General features: G+C 36.1%; 2 protein-coding genes and 1 long non-coding RNA gene across 4 annotated transcripts; 2 read left to right on the top strand and 1 right to left on the bottom strand.

Moving 5' to 3' along the window:
- Positions 1 to 1,112: 1,112 nt before the first annotated feature.
- LOC120121563 (ribosomal RNA small subunit methyltransferase, mitochondrial-like) lies at positions 1,113 to 1,502 on the top strand. Its single transcript, XM_039140886.1, has one exon. The coding sequence runs from the start codon at positions 1,113 to 1,115 to the stop codon at positions 1,500 to 1,502; it is 390 nt and encodes a 129-aa protein (XP_038996817.1).
- LOC120121656 (ribosomal RNA small subunit methyltransferase, mitochondrial-like) lies at positions 1,120 to 2,451 on the top strand. Of its 2 annotated transcripts, none has more exons than XM_039140975.1 (2): positions 1,120 to 1,523; positions 1,657 to 2,451. In XM_039140975.1, exon 2 carries the CDS (start codon positions 1,675 to 1,677, stop codon positions 2,431 to 2,433), a length of 759 nt encoding a protein of 252 aa, XP_038996906.1. In that variant the 5' UTR covers positions 1,120 to 1,523; positions 1,657 to 1,674; the 3' UTR covers positions 2,434 to 2,451. The 2 variants fall into 2 exon arrangements, with proteins under 2 accessions (XP_038996906.1, XP_038996905.1); XM_039140974.1 differs by having other exon boundaries at positions 1,120 to 1,572.
- A 1,010-nt stretch (positions 2,452 to 3,461) lies between these two features.
- LOC120121631 lies at positions 3,462 to 14,400 on the bottom strand. Its single transcript, XR_005516002.1, has 2 exons — positions 14,281 to 14,400; positions 3,462 to 3,589 (listed from the first exon to the last, which is right to left on the bottom strand). It is a non-coding gene; the product is annotated as an uncharacterized LOC120121631 (long non-coding RNA).
- Positions 14,401 to 16,885: the final 2,485 nt, after the last annotated feature.

Below are 16,885 nucleotides of genomic sequence, written 5' to 3'. Positions count from 1 at the left end.
ATTGCGAAATGGAGCAATGGTCTTATGGCACACCATGTGTCCGCTCCTTCAAAGAATATTTGCGGTAGACACCGTTGGATATACGACTCATAATAAGGCATCCAATTAAACTGTCAAAAGTATTATGTTAGTATAATTAAACAATTACTATTATAATTTAAAAGTTAATGCAAAAAATATGAAATTTTACCGCATGTCTACCGGCGATATCAATTCTCATTCGAATATCTCCTTTGGTTGCACCAGACAACTTCATATCGATTATTCGGTGTCGTCATCTAAAAAAATTACGTTATTTATTGTCATTTTCAAAATATTTAAATAAACATTATAAACTATAAAAACTTTAAATATATGAATTTACCTTGCGGTGAAAGGAAACTCCATAGGAGTGGATGTAATAGGCGTCATAAACGGAAGACGATGCTACGCCCATGATTGGTGCAAAACTAAACAACCCGCTACATCCGCTTTTTTTCCTCTAACAACTACGGCCGCCTTACATAGTTCACGATAAAAAAACGCCAAAATGAAATAAAACAAATTAAACTTACCGTTGTCAGCTTGATCGACGAAATATAAACTTCATCAATACGTAACATTTCATCTCTTGATGCCATTTCAACACAAATTCTTCAACACAAAAGTTTTTGCTCTCATTAGAATGTTTGATTACAAGTGAAAAAATCTATCCAACCCAAACTTCTATTTATACTACTCTACCCAATGACTAGTTTTTTCAAATTGAAAATAGCATTTGGAACTCGTCACACCAGCGTGACGAGTTTCATTGAAATTTAAAAAAAAAAATCAACCATTTACCAATGGTCAAAATTTTAAAAATTATACATGTTGACGATTTTTATGGGAACTGTTCAATTTACTGTAGATCTCAAATTAAATGTTTGGGTGTCCTAATAGACTAAATAATTTATCCAGGTGCCGTAATGGGCCAATATGGCAGCATGAAGCTCTTGTTCTGGGTCTATCGAATACTGTGTTGTAGGCTTTTGGGCTGTTCCGTTGATGTTCCTAAGTCATAACCAGTTAACCACAGCTATACTATTGTCGCACTTCTTGATCAGGATCATAATCATTAATCCTAAAGTCAAATGCTTTTCAACCCGAAATCAACGCCGACCTACCTTTCTGGGTTAATTTTCTTCCAAAACTCTAAACGAAATCTCAGGGTAAGATCCAGACATTGTTCTGGCAAATATGATGAAGGAAAAGACAAAAACCAAGAAATTCGAAACTCTAAAGAAAACCAGCAAGACCATTTGTATTTGTATAAGAGCAAAGGCCAACATCTCCTAACCAACACACGGATTCTCGACGCTATTGTTGAAAGATCGAACATAAGACCTACTGACACCGTCTTAGAAATCGGACCCGGCACCGGAAACCTTACTGTCAAGCTCCTTGAGGCTGCTGAAAAGATTTTCGCCTTCAAAATTGATAGAAGAATGGTTGATATTCTCAACAAACGTGTTGCTGATTAAGTGTTGCAAGATAGGCTCCGTGTATGTTTTGAAATTTACATGTTCGATGAAATGCCTAAGAGAACCGGAAGTAGTGTTAAGCCTTGTTCGTGTTTAATTTGTTTTTTTATACCCTTTTTCTTATTACGTATAAAAATGAAATGTCTATTTGCAGGTTATATGTAAAGATGCAATGAAGGCGGAGTTTCCTCGATTCGATCTTGTTGTAGCCAACATTCCATATGGGATATCGTCGCCCCTTATAGCTAAATTGATTTATGGAGGAAACCTCTTTAGGAGTGCTACATTGCTTCTTCAAAAGGAGTTTACACGTTGGTTACTAGCTAAGCCTGGCGACTCGGAGTTCAACAGATTGGCTGTGAATGTGAAGTTGGTGGCTGATGTTGAATTCGTAATGGATGTAAGCAAAAGGGAGTTTCTTCCTTGCCCTAAAGTGGATTCCTCTGTTGTAATAATCCGACCCAAAGTCGAAATCCCCAATGTTAACCTTAACGAGTGGTGTGCCTTTACAAGGACTTGTTTTAGCAAAAAGAATAAGACCCTAGGTGCCACGTTTAAGCAGAGGAAGAAGGTAATACAGCTGCTGAAATTGGCTGAAACAATAAGCTCAAATAGAGAAAATGCTCTAATCGGCCATAATTATGAATGTAATGAGTATTATGATGGCAACAATGAAGAAGAAGATACCCATTGGGAGGATAGCTTTGCATTCTCTAGCTCTTATCTGGAAATGAATTTGTTCAAGGAGAAAATTGTTGGGATTTTGAGAAAAGGTGGATTTGAAGATAAGAGGCCTTCAAAGCTGTCTAACGAGGAGTTGTTGCCTTTACTATCTTTGTTTAATCAAGGTGGAATTTATTTTCATGACCATGTTAAACCAAATAATTCAAATAATGCAAATGTTGATTTTGTTGCCGCTTATGTTTCATAGCAGGCTCTATTATTCTTATATTCTTTGTGTTGCTATTGCTTCCATGATTACGAGCTTTTAACAGGAATTCTTATCACCCCTGGTGGATGAGACCCTGACAAAATTAGTGTTCACACCATCAACAAGATTTTTTGAACTCGAAGAAACTTTAGAAGTTGCTCTACCATGTGTGAAACAAGATTAATGAACTCTTGCACACACTTATTAAGCATTAAAGGATTAAAATAGTACCGAAAAAATAGCTTTCAAATGAACGTGAAAGTCAACGTTTTTCTTTCCTTTTTATCCCTTTTCGACTGCCAAGTAATTGGAACCAGAAAGCTCCCTCTTGGATCTTGTGGTGAGATTCACTTAATAAGTGCAGAGCTGCTTTTTGTGAATTTAACATGTCTGCCTTCCTGTGAGTCTTGTATCTTTCATTCCAGTGACTCATCTAGTATTGTCAATATCACTACATGTTTTATACAAGACAGAATACTCTGTTTAGTATCAGCTAGAATTTCAATCTTGATTTATATCCATGGCTGGAATTTCAAAATCCAATCCATTTTGTGTTTTTCCATTGCTGCTAATCTAGAAGCCAATACCCTGTTTAAGATTATGTGACATCATGGTGACAATATTATTGGAGACAGCACCACAAATGTTATTATCAAACTGGGAGCAGAAGAAAACATGATGAATTGAAGAAATTAGGCATGAGAGTTTAGATTATATGATCCCCACTTGCATTCAATAGTTAAGGAACAAAGAAAAGGGCCCCAAGGACCTCTATTGCTATTTAAAAAAAAGATGGTGACATGAGAACTAACACCATAATGCACAGTCCCATCTTTATAGAAAAAGATCATTACTTAGATGCAGTTGTACAAATTCCATTCCCAATGGCTCCTTTTTTGATGTGGGGATAAAACTTCCAAAGTTTCTGTTTGGTTATTTCTATCCAACTGAAACTATATATATATATATATATATATATATATATATATATATATATATATATATATATATATATATATATATATATCTTTTGTATAGTGTTTCATGGATGGACCAAACTACCTCTAGTTTGCATATAGGAGTGACCTTGATTGGCAGTTTCTTCTTCATCTTAACCGTCAGGAAGTAGACGATTTCGTCCTCCTGAGCAACCCATCTGCATATGCAAGAAGTTCTGACATAAGATAAGAGACTGCAAATCTGGATAAATAATATAGGTGGGCTTCCAATGACACCTATCTACCAGAGCATGGTGATTGGTGACTAAACATCAAATTGTTTAGCGTCTTTCTCACTTCCATGGGGCTACCATGTCCCAACCGTCTTTTGATTGGGCTCCGGAATTGGGTTACGACTTGAAAAATGTGGATTGGAGTCGCCACCGATCATTTATTTAAAACAAATGGGTTGATCGGATACCCTATTTCTTACCTGATCTGCGTCTTTCCAAAGATGTGTCGGGTTCGGGAGTCGGTTACGGTCAAGGAAGGATTAACACCCTTGAACCGTCCTTTCGGTACTACGTAATTTCCAGTTGTCTTTGATTAAGAAAATTGCAAATTAAATTAAAAAGTAAAATTTGATCCGAATTACTTACCCTTAATGAGTTTACAGAAATACCCTTAAAAAATAAGATTTTAAAACAAAATAATAATAATAAAAGAAAGTAACAAAACTAAAGAGTAAACCAAAGAAATAAATGAAACCAATAACAATAAATATAAAATAATTGGATGAAAAAAAATAAAATTGAATAAAATAAAATAAATGAAGATAAAATATATATACAAAAAGAATAAAAAATGTAAAGTGTTTTTTTTTTAAAAAGAAAAATAATAATAAGAGCAAAGAAACTAAAAATATAATAAAAATAAATAAATAGTATAAATAAAATAATAAAAAATATATATATATAAAAATATAAAAATGTATGTATAATATAATAAAATACTAAATAGTAATAATAATAATAAATAAATGAAAAATAAATATACATATAATATTAACTAAAAAATAGTAATCATAGAAATATAAAATAAAATAAAGTAAGAATATATATATATAACGTTAGGAAAATATAGTAAAAAAATATAGTAAATAAGTAAACATAGATAAAAAAATATAATATATATATAATAATAGGAAAATAATATAATATAACGCAAAGAAAAATGAAAAAAAAAATTATAATAAATAAATAAATAAAATATAATTAAATATATACATATAAATAATAAGGGTTAAATTAAAATAAAAAATAAATTAGGGGTCAAAATTAAAAGCCAATAGAAGAAAAAAACGACAAAACACGCGGATCTACACGACCCGTTTATAAAAATCCGAATAGTTTTTCAAAAACACAAGCCTCGGGGACTAGATCTACAAAAATAGATCTCGAAAACGCCCCCGTTCATCGGCCAAAAACACTTCTCTCAGTTTTCTTTCGAAATCAAAACACAATAAGGGTAAAGAAAAATAACATGCGAAGGTATGAACTTTACCTTTCAAAATATAAATGCTTCGAAAAATGGCTACGAGTTGCTTGTAATTTTTTGCTTGGTATTTCGTATATCCTCCTCCGAATGTGTTACAATAGTGATTTACAATGACTATTTATAATGCTTGTGGATCCTATATTTAGGAATTTAAATAATAGTAGAACTCTATCCTATTTTTAGGAGTTTGAATCCTAGCAAAATTCTATCATATTTTTAGGAGTTTGAATCCTAGTAGGACGAAAGGTGTGTTGACAGCTGCCCTTCTTTGCCCATAGTCGTGTAACGGGGATAGGGAAAAGATTAAAAGACACACTTTTCGATCAGTGGAGTTGAAAATTGACTCTGATGTTTCAATAACTCCCTGTCGAATTGAGTTACGGATGACTCCTCCATCGTGAAGTCGAGTTCATCTTGAAATGATATGAAATTGAAGCAGTAGTTCGGAATTTGAATCAGCATGTGGCTTCCCGTTGCCCTTCGATCTTCTTCTCGGTTTAAAGACCTTGGATCGGAATCGAACTCAAAAATCTTCATTGACAGATAGCTTTTTCTTGACTTAAGCTATGCTGCTTGAAAATGGTTGCTTGTCACTCAGGCACGGCTAACCCAAGTCCTCTTCTCGACTTGAAAACCTCGACTGCAACCGGAAAGTAGTGCGATTGATGTGTCATCAAGCTGAATGGAATCGAACTCGACAATTTTGATGGCAGATAACCCTTCTAGCCTTGAGTTATGATGTAAATGATGTGCCGTAGTCGAACTCGAAGGTTTTTGTTGACAGATAATCCTTCTTTGAGTTGGATATCCCTCATCATGAAGTTGAAATCCAATCTAAAGATGGACGATGCTTGTGTGCACGATTCCCTTCGTCGTGAAGTTAAAATCGCGGGTGGCCTCTTCGTCGTGAAGTTGAGCCTGGAATTGGATATCCTTCGTCGTGAAGTTGAAATCCAAGTAAGTAGCATTATTCCGAGTCCAATATCCTCCGTCGTGAAGTTGAAATTGGCTCTGGAATCGGGAAATTGTTTGTTGACAACCAGCCGTCCCTTCGTTGTGAAGTTGAACTTGTGTTTTCTCTAGTCCAATATCCTTTGTTGTGAAGTTGAAATTGGCTCCGAAATTGGGAAATTATTTGTTGACAACCAGCGGTCCCTTCGTCGTGAAGTTGAACTTGCGTTGTCTCGAGTCCAATATCCTTCACTGTGAAGTTGAAATTGGCTCTGAAATTGGGAAGTTGTTTGTTGACAACCAGCGGTCCCTTCGTCGTGAAGTTGAACTTGCGTTGTCTTGAGTCCAATATCCTTCGTAGTGAAGTTGAAATTGGCTCTGAAATTGAGAAGTTGTTTGTTGACAACCAGCAGTCCCTTCGTCGTGAAGTTGAACTTGCGTTGTCTGGAGTCCAATATCCTTCGCTGTGAAGTTAAAATTGGCTCCGAAATTGGGAAATTGTTTGTTGACAACCAGCGGTCCCTTCGTCGTGAAGTTGAACTTGCGTTGTCTGGAGTCCAATATCTTTCGCTGTGAAGTTGAAATTGGCTCTGAAATTGGGAAATTGTTTGTTGACAACTAGCGGTCCCTTCGTCGTGAAGTTGAACTTGCGTTGTCTCGAGTCCAATATCCTTCGTTGTAAAGTTGAAATTGGCTCTGAAATTTGGAAGTTGTTTGTTGACAACCAGTGGTCCCTTCGTCGTGAAGTTGAACTTGCATTGTCTGGAGTCCAATATCCTTCGTTGTGAAGTTGAAATTGGCTCTGAAATTGAGAAGTTGTTTGTTGACAACCAGCGGTCCCTTCGTCGTGAAGTTGAACTTGTCTAGAGTCCAATATCCTTCGCTGTGAAGTTGAAATTGGCTCTGAAATTGGGAAGTTGTTTCTTGACAACCAGCGGTCCCTTCGTCATGAAGTTGAACTTGCGTTGTCTTGAGTCTAATATCCTTCGCTGTGAAGTTAAAATTGGCTCTGAAATTGGGAAATTGTTTATTGACAACCAGCGGTCCCTTCATCGTGAAGTTGAACTTGCGTTGTCTGGAGTCCAATATCCTTCGTTGTGAAGTTGAAATTGGATCTAAAATTGAGAAGTTGTTTGTTGAAAACCAGCGGTCCCTTCATCGTGAAGTTGAACTTGTGTTGTCTGGAGTCCAATATCCTTCGCTGTGAAGTTGAAATTGGCTCTGAATTTGGGAAGTTGTTTGTTGACAACCATCCGTACCTTTGTTGTGAAGTTGAACTTGTGTTGTCTCGAGTGGCACGATATCCTCCGTCGTGGAGTTGAAATCGCAAATAGCCACTTCGTTGTGAAGTTGAGCCTTGACTTGAATATCCTTCGTCGTGAAGTTGAAATCCAAGTATTGTATGTTGCGGGTGGACACAATTCCCTTCACCATGAAGTTGAAACCGTAGAGACCTCTTTATTGTGAAGTTTGGCTTTGAGCTAGATATCCTTCGTCGTGAAGTTGAAATCCACTCTCGAGCAAATTGTGTTGTTTCGAGTGAAACTTTCAATCTGTCGAGTTGGTCGAAGTGTAGCTTCTTGCTGCTGAGTTAAGCAATCAACATGAATCTTTAAAGGTGCTTTTGAATCGAGTATCCTTCGTCTTGAAGTTGAAACTTGACTCTAAAAGCTGTAAAAAATTATGTATGTGGAAAATGATAAATATGATGCTCTAAAGTGTATGCATAAGATGCATGTAACATGAATTGGTTATATTTTATCTCCTGAAAAAGGTCTGATAATTTGCATTAGCATGTTGAATCCCCAAATGATGCCCCAATATCCAAAAATACCCCAATATTTGATGTTGAATCTTAAAAGATGCCCCAAATATTCCTCATTTCTTGCTTCTGCATTGATTCTGAGCATGAGTTTTGTGTCTAAGAGTCACATGTCATTTACCAAGATCCACTCTAGAGAGACTGTCTTGTTTGAAAAAAAAATGTTTTTCTTTCTCTTTTATTTTCAAAGTTCTGAAAATATCAATAAAGAGTTTCGAAAAATGTTTAATCGAAAGTTTTGAAAATATTGTCTCTTTCACGGTTTTACAATTAAGACGAATCATAAAACTAGAGTTCATTGGATATCAAATGTTTAATTACAATGTTAATCCTTCAATAAATTATAGCTATTTGACACGTGCCAAGATCAAAGCTATCTTTGGGAAATGGGTAAGTAAGAAAAGGATAAAAAGGTCTCAGGTTATTGTGTTTGGTCAAAGGTTTGGCATTTGATGCTCAAAGGTTTGGCATTTGATGCTCAAAAGTTTGATGGGGTAGCTTGCATGCTCCTCTACTGGAAGTGTTCTCCGACTCCCAGCTTTCATAGTCACATTTGGATTATGCGATGCCTTATCAAGGAATTTGTGTGATCGCCTTAGTTGCACAATTTTTATATTCGAGCCGCCTTTTTAGGTTTTTAACTTGAATCCTCCTTTGGTTTCAAGATGTTATTCAGGATTTACGTCTTGAACCCCCCTTTGCTATTTTTCTCTACCATGCATTAATTATATTGTTTTTTGGAAACAAAGATTAATCCTGATGGGCGGGATGAAATCTGAAGATATTCTCTTTTGTTTAGAAATCCATGTATGATTAGAAGGGACTTTTAAGGCACGTAATGTAGGCCAGGGTTCATGGTTATGAAAGAAAAAGATAAATAGGCCCAAACAAGTGTTTCAGGGTGTTGAACCAAAGATCAATTCATTGTGATGCCTTCAATCTTGCTCAAAATGTTTCTCTCTCTTGATGCTCTATGATCTTCGAATGAAGTGATTCAGTGATTTGGGAATGATTGTGCTTGATCAATCTCATAATTTGAAGCTTGATGTACCATTTGTCTTTAGAGAATCTTTGCGTGTGCTTTTTTGTCCCTTTTTCTTTTTGATTTTTGTTCTTTTTTGTTCTTCTTTTTTGCTTCTTTTCTTTTTTTGTTTTTGCCCTTTTTGTTCTGATTGAATCTTCGCACTTGGCATTTGGTTCACCTTTTGGTATCTCATCTGAATCAATGTCTTCGCTCATGTGAGAATATTTCTTCCACCTTCCCCCCCCCCAATGTGGAGGGTGATCCTTAGTTAGGGTTGAATCAGAAGAAAAATACTACAGGCTCAAAAGGGGACACAAGAGATATATTTTTTCTCCTGTTGTGAAGGGATAAAGGAAGAAAGCCATTCATCATTTCATACATGTAAATCTTCACAGAAGAGGTATCCCCAGAGGGATAGATTTTCAAGATTAATTCTATTCACATGAAAACAGTGTAATTAATGTATGATAGAATTATTTCGAATGAATTCTTCTTCTTTTTTCCCAGATGTCTCAATGTTCAGGCTCCCCGCGAGATGCCCCAAGTTGGTTCTTTAGAAGAATGCTCATGTTAAAATGAACAACTCAATGCCTTGGGTTTTAATGGTAAGAAAGGTTATTTTTTTAGTCTAAAAAAGATAGTGGTGTGATCTTATTGAATCAAAGAAAGGTATGAGTGTATCAAAAAGATAAAGGCAATGTTCAAGAATTTCAAAAAAGAGGTAATGTCAAAATTTCATCTTTTGGTAATGACCACGAGTTGTTTTGGGCAAAGAATCAAGGTATTTTATTCTGGGGTTTGAGACAGGGTAAGAAAGGTCTAATCTTTCCATATATCAAAAATCTATAATTCTTGAAGAATTAAAAGAATCATTAATTCATTTAATATTCGAAGAACTAAAGATTAAAATTTGTTCAATTGCTCCACCTTAGAAAGCAGCATAAATTCAATCATTTAAAAGATTAAGCAAACATGAAAGATCAAAGACGTGTTCAAACAAAACAATCCTCTAAGTGCAAATGATATATACCATGCCCCCTTCTTCGGCAAGCGCCTTACAGTTTTCAGAGGAATGTTTGGGGCTTCTTATGTGGTAACAGCTAACAGCTTCAACATCGTAGCCCTTAGGATATGGGGATTCTTTTCTTAGATCATCATGGCAGGCTTTGTCCTACAATCAGCTGATCAGGCTCCCACTGTATTGTTTTCAGTTTTTTTCTTTTGATGTTACAATCTTGCTTCCATGTGGTGTCATGTGGTTAAAACCACTTCATCGAATCCTCCATGAAGAAATTTCATGTTTATGAAAATACTTAAAAATGAAATGTAGATGCACAACGCAAAATGAAAAAACTGCATGAAATGTTTGAGGCATTGATCCAGAAAAGTGCCCATTATTATAAATAATCCTTATTTCAACAAAAATGTTTTATCTTGTAAGAGACATAAAAACAATCAAAGGTACATTCGGACTAAATCCTCTAGACCCCGAACAGCTTCCAACAGGTTGACAAGTCTTTTGTTTTCATCTGTCACTGGTTGTATGCCTTGTTGGACCACTCCAGCTTCCCTTGCCAGGCCGTGTAGATGGCGAGCTGCCTTCTGTACTTGATCCAGGAAATCTCGGATGACTGCGTATCTGGCTTTCACCATTTATTGTGCTTGCTCCCAACGGAAACGCCACTGCAAACCCCCATCGAAGGGCACTATTTGAAGCTCACTCACTTGCTTTTTGAAGCTATTATTTTACCATCTTTCTCATGTTGTTTCTCCAGATCAGCCATTTGGATTCTCAGGCGTTGGATTCTCAGGAGTTATCCTTGACTTTATCTTGGTACCCCTTTCTCAAGTCTTCAAGCTCAAAATAGACTCTTTTCTGCTCCCTTTCCAGTTTGTCTGCTCTATCTTTCTGAGAATCGTCATCTAGTTTCCATTGATAACGTTCAGTTTCAAGTTCCTTAACTCTCTGTTTCAGCTCATTATTCACAGCTTCAAACTCTGCCTTGACTATCTCAAGTTCAGAAGGGACAGGCCTGAGATGTTCCTCCATGGTCCGGGTGTCTTCACAGTCTGGCATCGGGATGCTATCATTCTTTATCAATCTTCGCCACTCCATATAATCCAGAGTAAGCATATCTCTGGCAGCCACGACATCCATCCGGGATACTTTCTTCCATGACTCGGCTGCCTCTTTGATCCTCTTCTTATAACTGTCATCGTGATACACAAACTCTGATGTAGATAATCCGTATGTTGCTGGGATAAACTGACGTGCCCCATACTGTCTAAGTGCCAACAACAGAGCATACCCAACTGTACCCCAAAGTCCAAGTAAGGTCATAGTGTCAGAATCCCCAAATCGGAAAAGAACGTCACTGAGGAACAACCAGGGGGCTCTCCAAGTAATATCCCGATCCTGAAGATGAGTGAAGACCTTCATCCATTCTTCCTTCGAAGCGCCTTCATGTCATTTCATAATGATGAACTCTCCCAATGGTGAATAAGTAGTGCTGAATTGGTGGTAGGCAACCCCGTTAGTCTTTCAGAAGTGGCTGTGAATCCAGACTTGAAGGAGCTGAACACATCCAATGAACCTTCCTCCACCAGTTCTTCTGCAATGATTAAGAGACCGAAAGGTCTCGGCTAAGATGGTCAGCGCTGGGTTGACTCGCCTTGGAAGTTGTTCAAATAGTTCTACTACGGCTGCGTCGATGCACCCCAAGGTCTTCGGAAAGATAATCAAACCGTACAAACCCAGTACAAAAAGATTTATAGTCTTCTATTCATCAGTGTGGTTCTTCATTAGTTGCTTTATATGGATCCACTCGATTCCTTCCCCGTTACCTTTGTGTCGAAGTCGATCAGTCACCTATTTTTCATCAACCCCTGCAATCTTAGCTAGTCCGTTCTTGAAAGGCTGACTCTTGATGTGTTTGATATATGCCCTCTCTAGTATGATGTTTTCGCAGTGCAGTAGGGTAGTATACTCTTCAATTGTGGGCACCATGTCCTCCCGGTTAAAGGTGAAACAACTATATCTCGGGTTTCAGAATTGAATTAATGCTCGGAGCAGGGACTCATCAGTCTTGACATGGAGTAAGAGGGCAATATCACCATATCGTTGGTTGAACTTCTGCTTTCTGTCATTCCCCCAACTGTCCCAAATATTTCGCAGTTCTTGGACATCATTTTGTTTCAGGCTGACAGATGCGTAACTAACAAGCTTTGACACATAATTTCCCTGAAGACTGTCTCCCTTCTCTTTCTGAGTCTTCTCGGACCATAGTCATGCCTCAGCGTTTTTAATCTCATGTATTACAACACCTTTGTCCATTAATTCGGATTTATTTTGTGTTTAACAAACGTTTTTAAGGATCAATAACCTCTTGTTATGATGCAAATACTAGAAAACAAACACAAATGCAAAAGGATTAGTAAAATAAAAATAAAAAGAAAATAACGAAAGAAAAAAAACACAAAAAAGAAAATGGTTAGGGTAAAAATATCTTAGGTTTTGGAATGTGATTTCGGGGTAGGCTCTAATTCTCCATGGTTTTTCGGTTTAGGTTCTAAAAACGGTACCCGAGTTATCCTTGCTGGTGCCCCCTTGGGCTTGCTAGACCCTTAGTCCTAAACCCATCACAGGCTTGTGTGGACTAAGTTAAACTCGAGAGGACACATTCCCTTATGCCCGCACGGTGAATAAATTCACACGAAGACATAAGGTATATGAATCCCGAAGGCTACTTGCTAGGCCCGTACGGTGAATAAATTCACACGAAGGCATCGCTTTCACCCCCACTTAAGACACGGTTTAGAGCTCGGGTATAGAGCCTTAAATGAAAAAGATTTGAAGGCTGAAATCACGAGAAAATGATTAGAACAACTATTTACCCGAAAATATAATCAAAAGTAAATAAAAAAGGATCGAAATTTTACCTTAAAATTTAAACTTACCCTTTTCGTTAAAAAGACAACTAAAATTACCTTAGCATGACTCACTTACATGTCCCCAGCGAAGTCGCTAAGCTGTCGCAACCGTCTTTCGATTGGGCCTCAGAATTGGGTTTCGACTTGAAAATGTGGATTGGAGTCGCCACCGATCATTTATTTAAAACAAATGGGTTGATCGGATACCCTATTTCTTACCTGATCTGCGTCTTTCCAAAGATGTATCGGGTTCGGGAGTTGGTTACGGTCAAGGAAGGATTAGCACCCTTGAATCGTCCTTTCGGTACTACGTAATTTCCAGTTGTCTTTGATTAAGAAAATTGCAAGTTAAATTAAAAGATAAAATTTGATCCGAATTACTTACCCTTAATGAGTTTACGAAAATACCCTTAAAAAATAAGATTTTAAAACAAAATAATAATAATAAAAGAAAGTAATAAAACTAAATAGTAAACCAAGGAAATAAAAACCAATAATAATAAACATAAAATAATTGGATGAAAAAAAATGAAATTGAATAAAATAAAATAAAATAAATGAAGATAAAATATATATACAAAAAGAATAAAAAAGGTAAAGTGTTTTTTTTAAAAAGAAAAATAATAATAAGAGCAAAGAAACTAAAAATATAATGAAAATAAATAAACAGTATAAATAAAATAATAAATATATATATATATATAAATATAAAAAATGTATGTATAATATAATAAAATACTAAATAGTAATAATAATAATAAATAAATGAAAAATAAATATATATATATAATATTAATTAAAAAAATAATCATAGAAATATAAAATAAAATAAAGTAAGAATATATATATATAACGTTAGGAAAATATAGTAAAAAACATAGTAAATAAGTAAACATAAATAAAAATAATAATTATAATATATATATATATATATATATATATATATATATATAAAATAGGAAAATAATATAATATAACGCAAAGAAAAATGAAAAAAATATAATAAATAAATAAATAAAATATAATTAAATATATGCATATAAATAATAAGGGTTAAATTAAAATAAAAAAATGAATTAGGAGTCAAAATTAAAAACCAATTGAAGAAAAAGAGGACAAAACAAGCGAATCCACATGATCCGTTTATAAAAATCCGAATAGTTTTTCTAAAACACAAGCCTCGGAGACTAGATCTATAAAAATAAATCTCGAAAACGCCCCCGTTCATCGACCAAAAACACTTCTCTCAGTTTTCTTTCGAAATCAAAACACAATAAGGGTAAAGAAAAATAACATGAGAATATATGAACTTTACCTTTCAAAATATAAATGCTTAGAAAAATAGCTACGAGTTACTTGTAATTTTTTGCTTGATATTTCGTATATCTTCATCCGAATGTATTACAATAGTGAGTTACAATGACTATTTATAATGCTTGTAGATCCTATATTTAGGAGTTTAAATAATAATAGAACTCTATCATATTTTTAGGAGTTTGAATCCTAACAAAATTCTATCATATTTTTAAGAGTTTAAATCCTAGTATGATGAAAAGGTGTGTTGACACCACTGCTTCACTGGAAAATTTCAATCATGAAGAACAATGTTTTTTATTAAAAATTACCTGTAAGTGACGACTAGATGGTGAAGGAAGATTGAAATTTCAAGCCTTGATAGTTCTAAACCAGGGCAAAGCCTCTGCCCACCTCCAAATGGTGTAAAGCTATTGTTGTTAACAGCAATACTAAACTCTTAAAGCTAAGGTTTTTTTTTTATGAATCAAATTGCTCTGCAACTATTTTAAACTGGTCCCATCTCCATGGATAAAAAAGATATGGATTTTCATAAATTTCATCGTCCATATGAAGAGAAAGAAAAGATGCCAGGACACACCATCCCTTTGGTATTAATTAACCTGCAAAAAAAAATTCCTCAACGATTTTTTTTGCTTTTTGTATATTTACGCAGATTCGAGTAATGAACACTTTTATAAAGTATTGAACTTGCACAACAAAATTGAAGCCATGGATAATACTGATGTAGACAATGTTAAGCCAACCGAGGAATGCCATGAAGTACATAATGTTGATGAATCTGACAGATTGGTTGGTCAGCTCTTCTGTTCACGTGATCAAGCTTGGCACTTTTACAAGGGATTCGCACGGGAACATGGGTTTAGTGCACGTAAGGGAACAACACGGCTTGACGTGGAAGGGAATGTGAAGACACAAGAATTTTGTTGTTCCAAAAAAGGGTTTCGAGTATCAAAAGTCAATACTGTTGATCGTCAACGTGCTCATACGCCAGTCACAAGAACAGGATGTAAGGCTAGAGTCGTAGTTACAGCAACAAATACAAACGATCAGTGGGTTATAAGTAAGTCTGATCAGAAACATAATCATGCATTGTGCACATCTGCTATGACACCATTTATGCGTTCTAATCGAGCTGTAAGTAAGGCTGATATCGATGAGGCAACAACATTGAAAGAGGTCGGTGTTGGCACGTCACAAGTAATGAACTATTTAACGCAGCAGGCAGGGGGCTATCATAATGTTGGATTTACACATAAAGACCTCTACAATGCACTTCAAAGAGGTAAAGCAAAGGAAATCGTCGATGGGGATGTGAATGCGCTTATTGCCTACTTTGATTATAAGAAACATGATGATCCCGGGTTTTTTATGACATACTCGGTAGACGAATCGGGGGCATTGTATAATCTTATTTGGTCGGATTCTACATCGAGATCGGATTACACATGCTTCGGTGATGTAATTGCGTTCGACACAACGTACAAAGATAATTTGTATGGTCGACCAATTATGCCTATTGTTGGTGTCAATCATCACCATAACACAATTGTGTTTGCCACTGCCATAATCGCTGACGAAACGTCTCAATCTTTCGAGTGGGTGCTACAGAATTTTTTAGAAGCCATGATGAATAAATCACCTATTTCTGTTGTAACCGATGGGGATAGGGCAATGCAGAGGGCTATCAAATCTGTTATCCCTTATGCTAAGCACAGATTATGTTCTTGGCATCTTTCTCGCAATGCACAAGCTAACATTGGTGACCCAAAGTTTACAGCAGCATTCTCAAAATGCATGGCTTCCTGGTGGACAACCAAGGAATTTGATATTCAATGGCGTTCGATTGTTTCAGAATTCAACGTCCAAAAGCATCCATGGGTGATTGAGAAGGGAAATACACGACACTTATGGGCACAAGCATATCTAACCGGTCATTTCTTTGCCAATATTCGCTCAACACAAAGGTGCGAGTCTATGAATGCTTCACTAGCTATTGCACTGAAACACAAGAAGACATATTTAGATGTTGTTCGTGCAATTGAAGATGGAATTAGTAGAATGCGTATGAACGAGTTGAAAGCGGATTACTTAAGTTCCCATACGAAGCCCTTCCAGATCACAAAACTGGTCGACCTTGAAAGCCATGCCGCTGCGATTTTACCCGCGAATCTTTTCGTGTGTTCCAAGATGAACTTATACGGGAGACATTGTACCGGATTGAGGCAGAGATTAAGTCCTTATCAGATGAATGTCAACATTATATTTTGTCAAAGTACGCAGAAAAAAATAGGAAATTTGAAATTAGTTTTGATTCTCGTACGAAAACTCTAATTTGCTCCTGTAAAAAATTCGAGACCGTTGGACTTCCGTGTCGCCATCAACTTCACATTTTGAAGCAATTGGACTACACATATTTGCCCGGGAGTTTGATTCAAAGTAGGTGGACTAATGATGCGAAGGCTTCTGCACCCAGCTATGTTGATTTGAATGTGTCTCCAGAAGTGATGCAAATGGCAAGGTTCGCTGCTCTACGTTCAACGTCAAGTAGGTTATGCTACATTGCATCAAAGACAGACGAGTCTTTCAAAACCGCAAGAGATGAGATGAAAAAACTAATAGAAGAATTAGAAAACTCGTTTGGTTTGAATCATTCAGTCAACCAGAGCATTGTAGTAAACAATGTTCGTGACCCTCAACGAAAACAACGCAAGCGAAAAGAAGTGCCGAAGAACAAGGTCGAGAAGAAAATTAGGCGATGTGGGTACTGCAACGGTGAGGGGCATAACAAACTAACATGTCCTCAAGTCAAGCTTAGTTTGAGGACAAGCACACAGCCTACATCAACTGATTTTTTCGAAGACGGAATGGAATGACAACGATCTCCATATAATATATCGTAAGTATCAACATCAC

Source organism: Hibiscus syriacus, unplaced genomic scaffold, assembly GCF_006381635.1.
Source record: "Hibiscus syriacus cultivar Baekdansim isolate YM2019G1 unplaced genomic scaffold, ASM638163v2 tig00110377_pilon, whole genome shotgun sequence".
NCBI lineage: Eukaryota > Viridiplantae > Streptophyta > Magnoliopsida > Malvales > Malvaceae > Hibiscus > Hibiscus syriacus.
The sequence above is the reverse complement of the archived record's forward strand: the minus strand, read 5'-3'. Positions and strand labels throughout refer to the sequence as shown.

What these genes read in the sequence shown, in the direction of transcription:
- LOC120121563 (XM_039140886.1), top strand. Translation starts at nt 1,113, where the DNA reads ATGCTTTTCAACCCGAAATCAACGCCGACCTACCTTTCTGGGTTAATT.
- LOC120121656 (XM_039140974.1), top strand. Translation starts at nt 1,549, where the DNA reads ATGAAATGCCTAAGAGAACCGGAA. An exon ending in AATGCCTAAGAGAACCGGAA is followed by an intron (nt 1,573 to 1,656) that starts GTAGTGTTAAGC and finishes GTCTATTTGCAG; the next exon opens with GTTATATGTAAAGATGCAAT.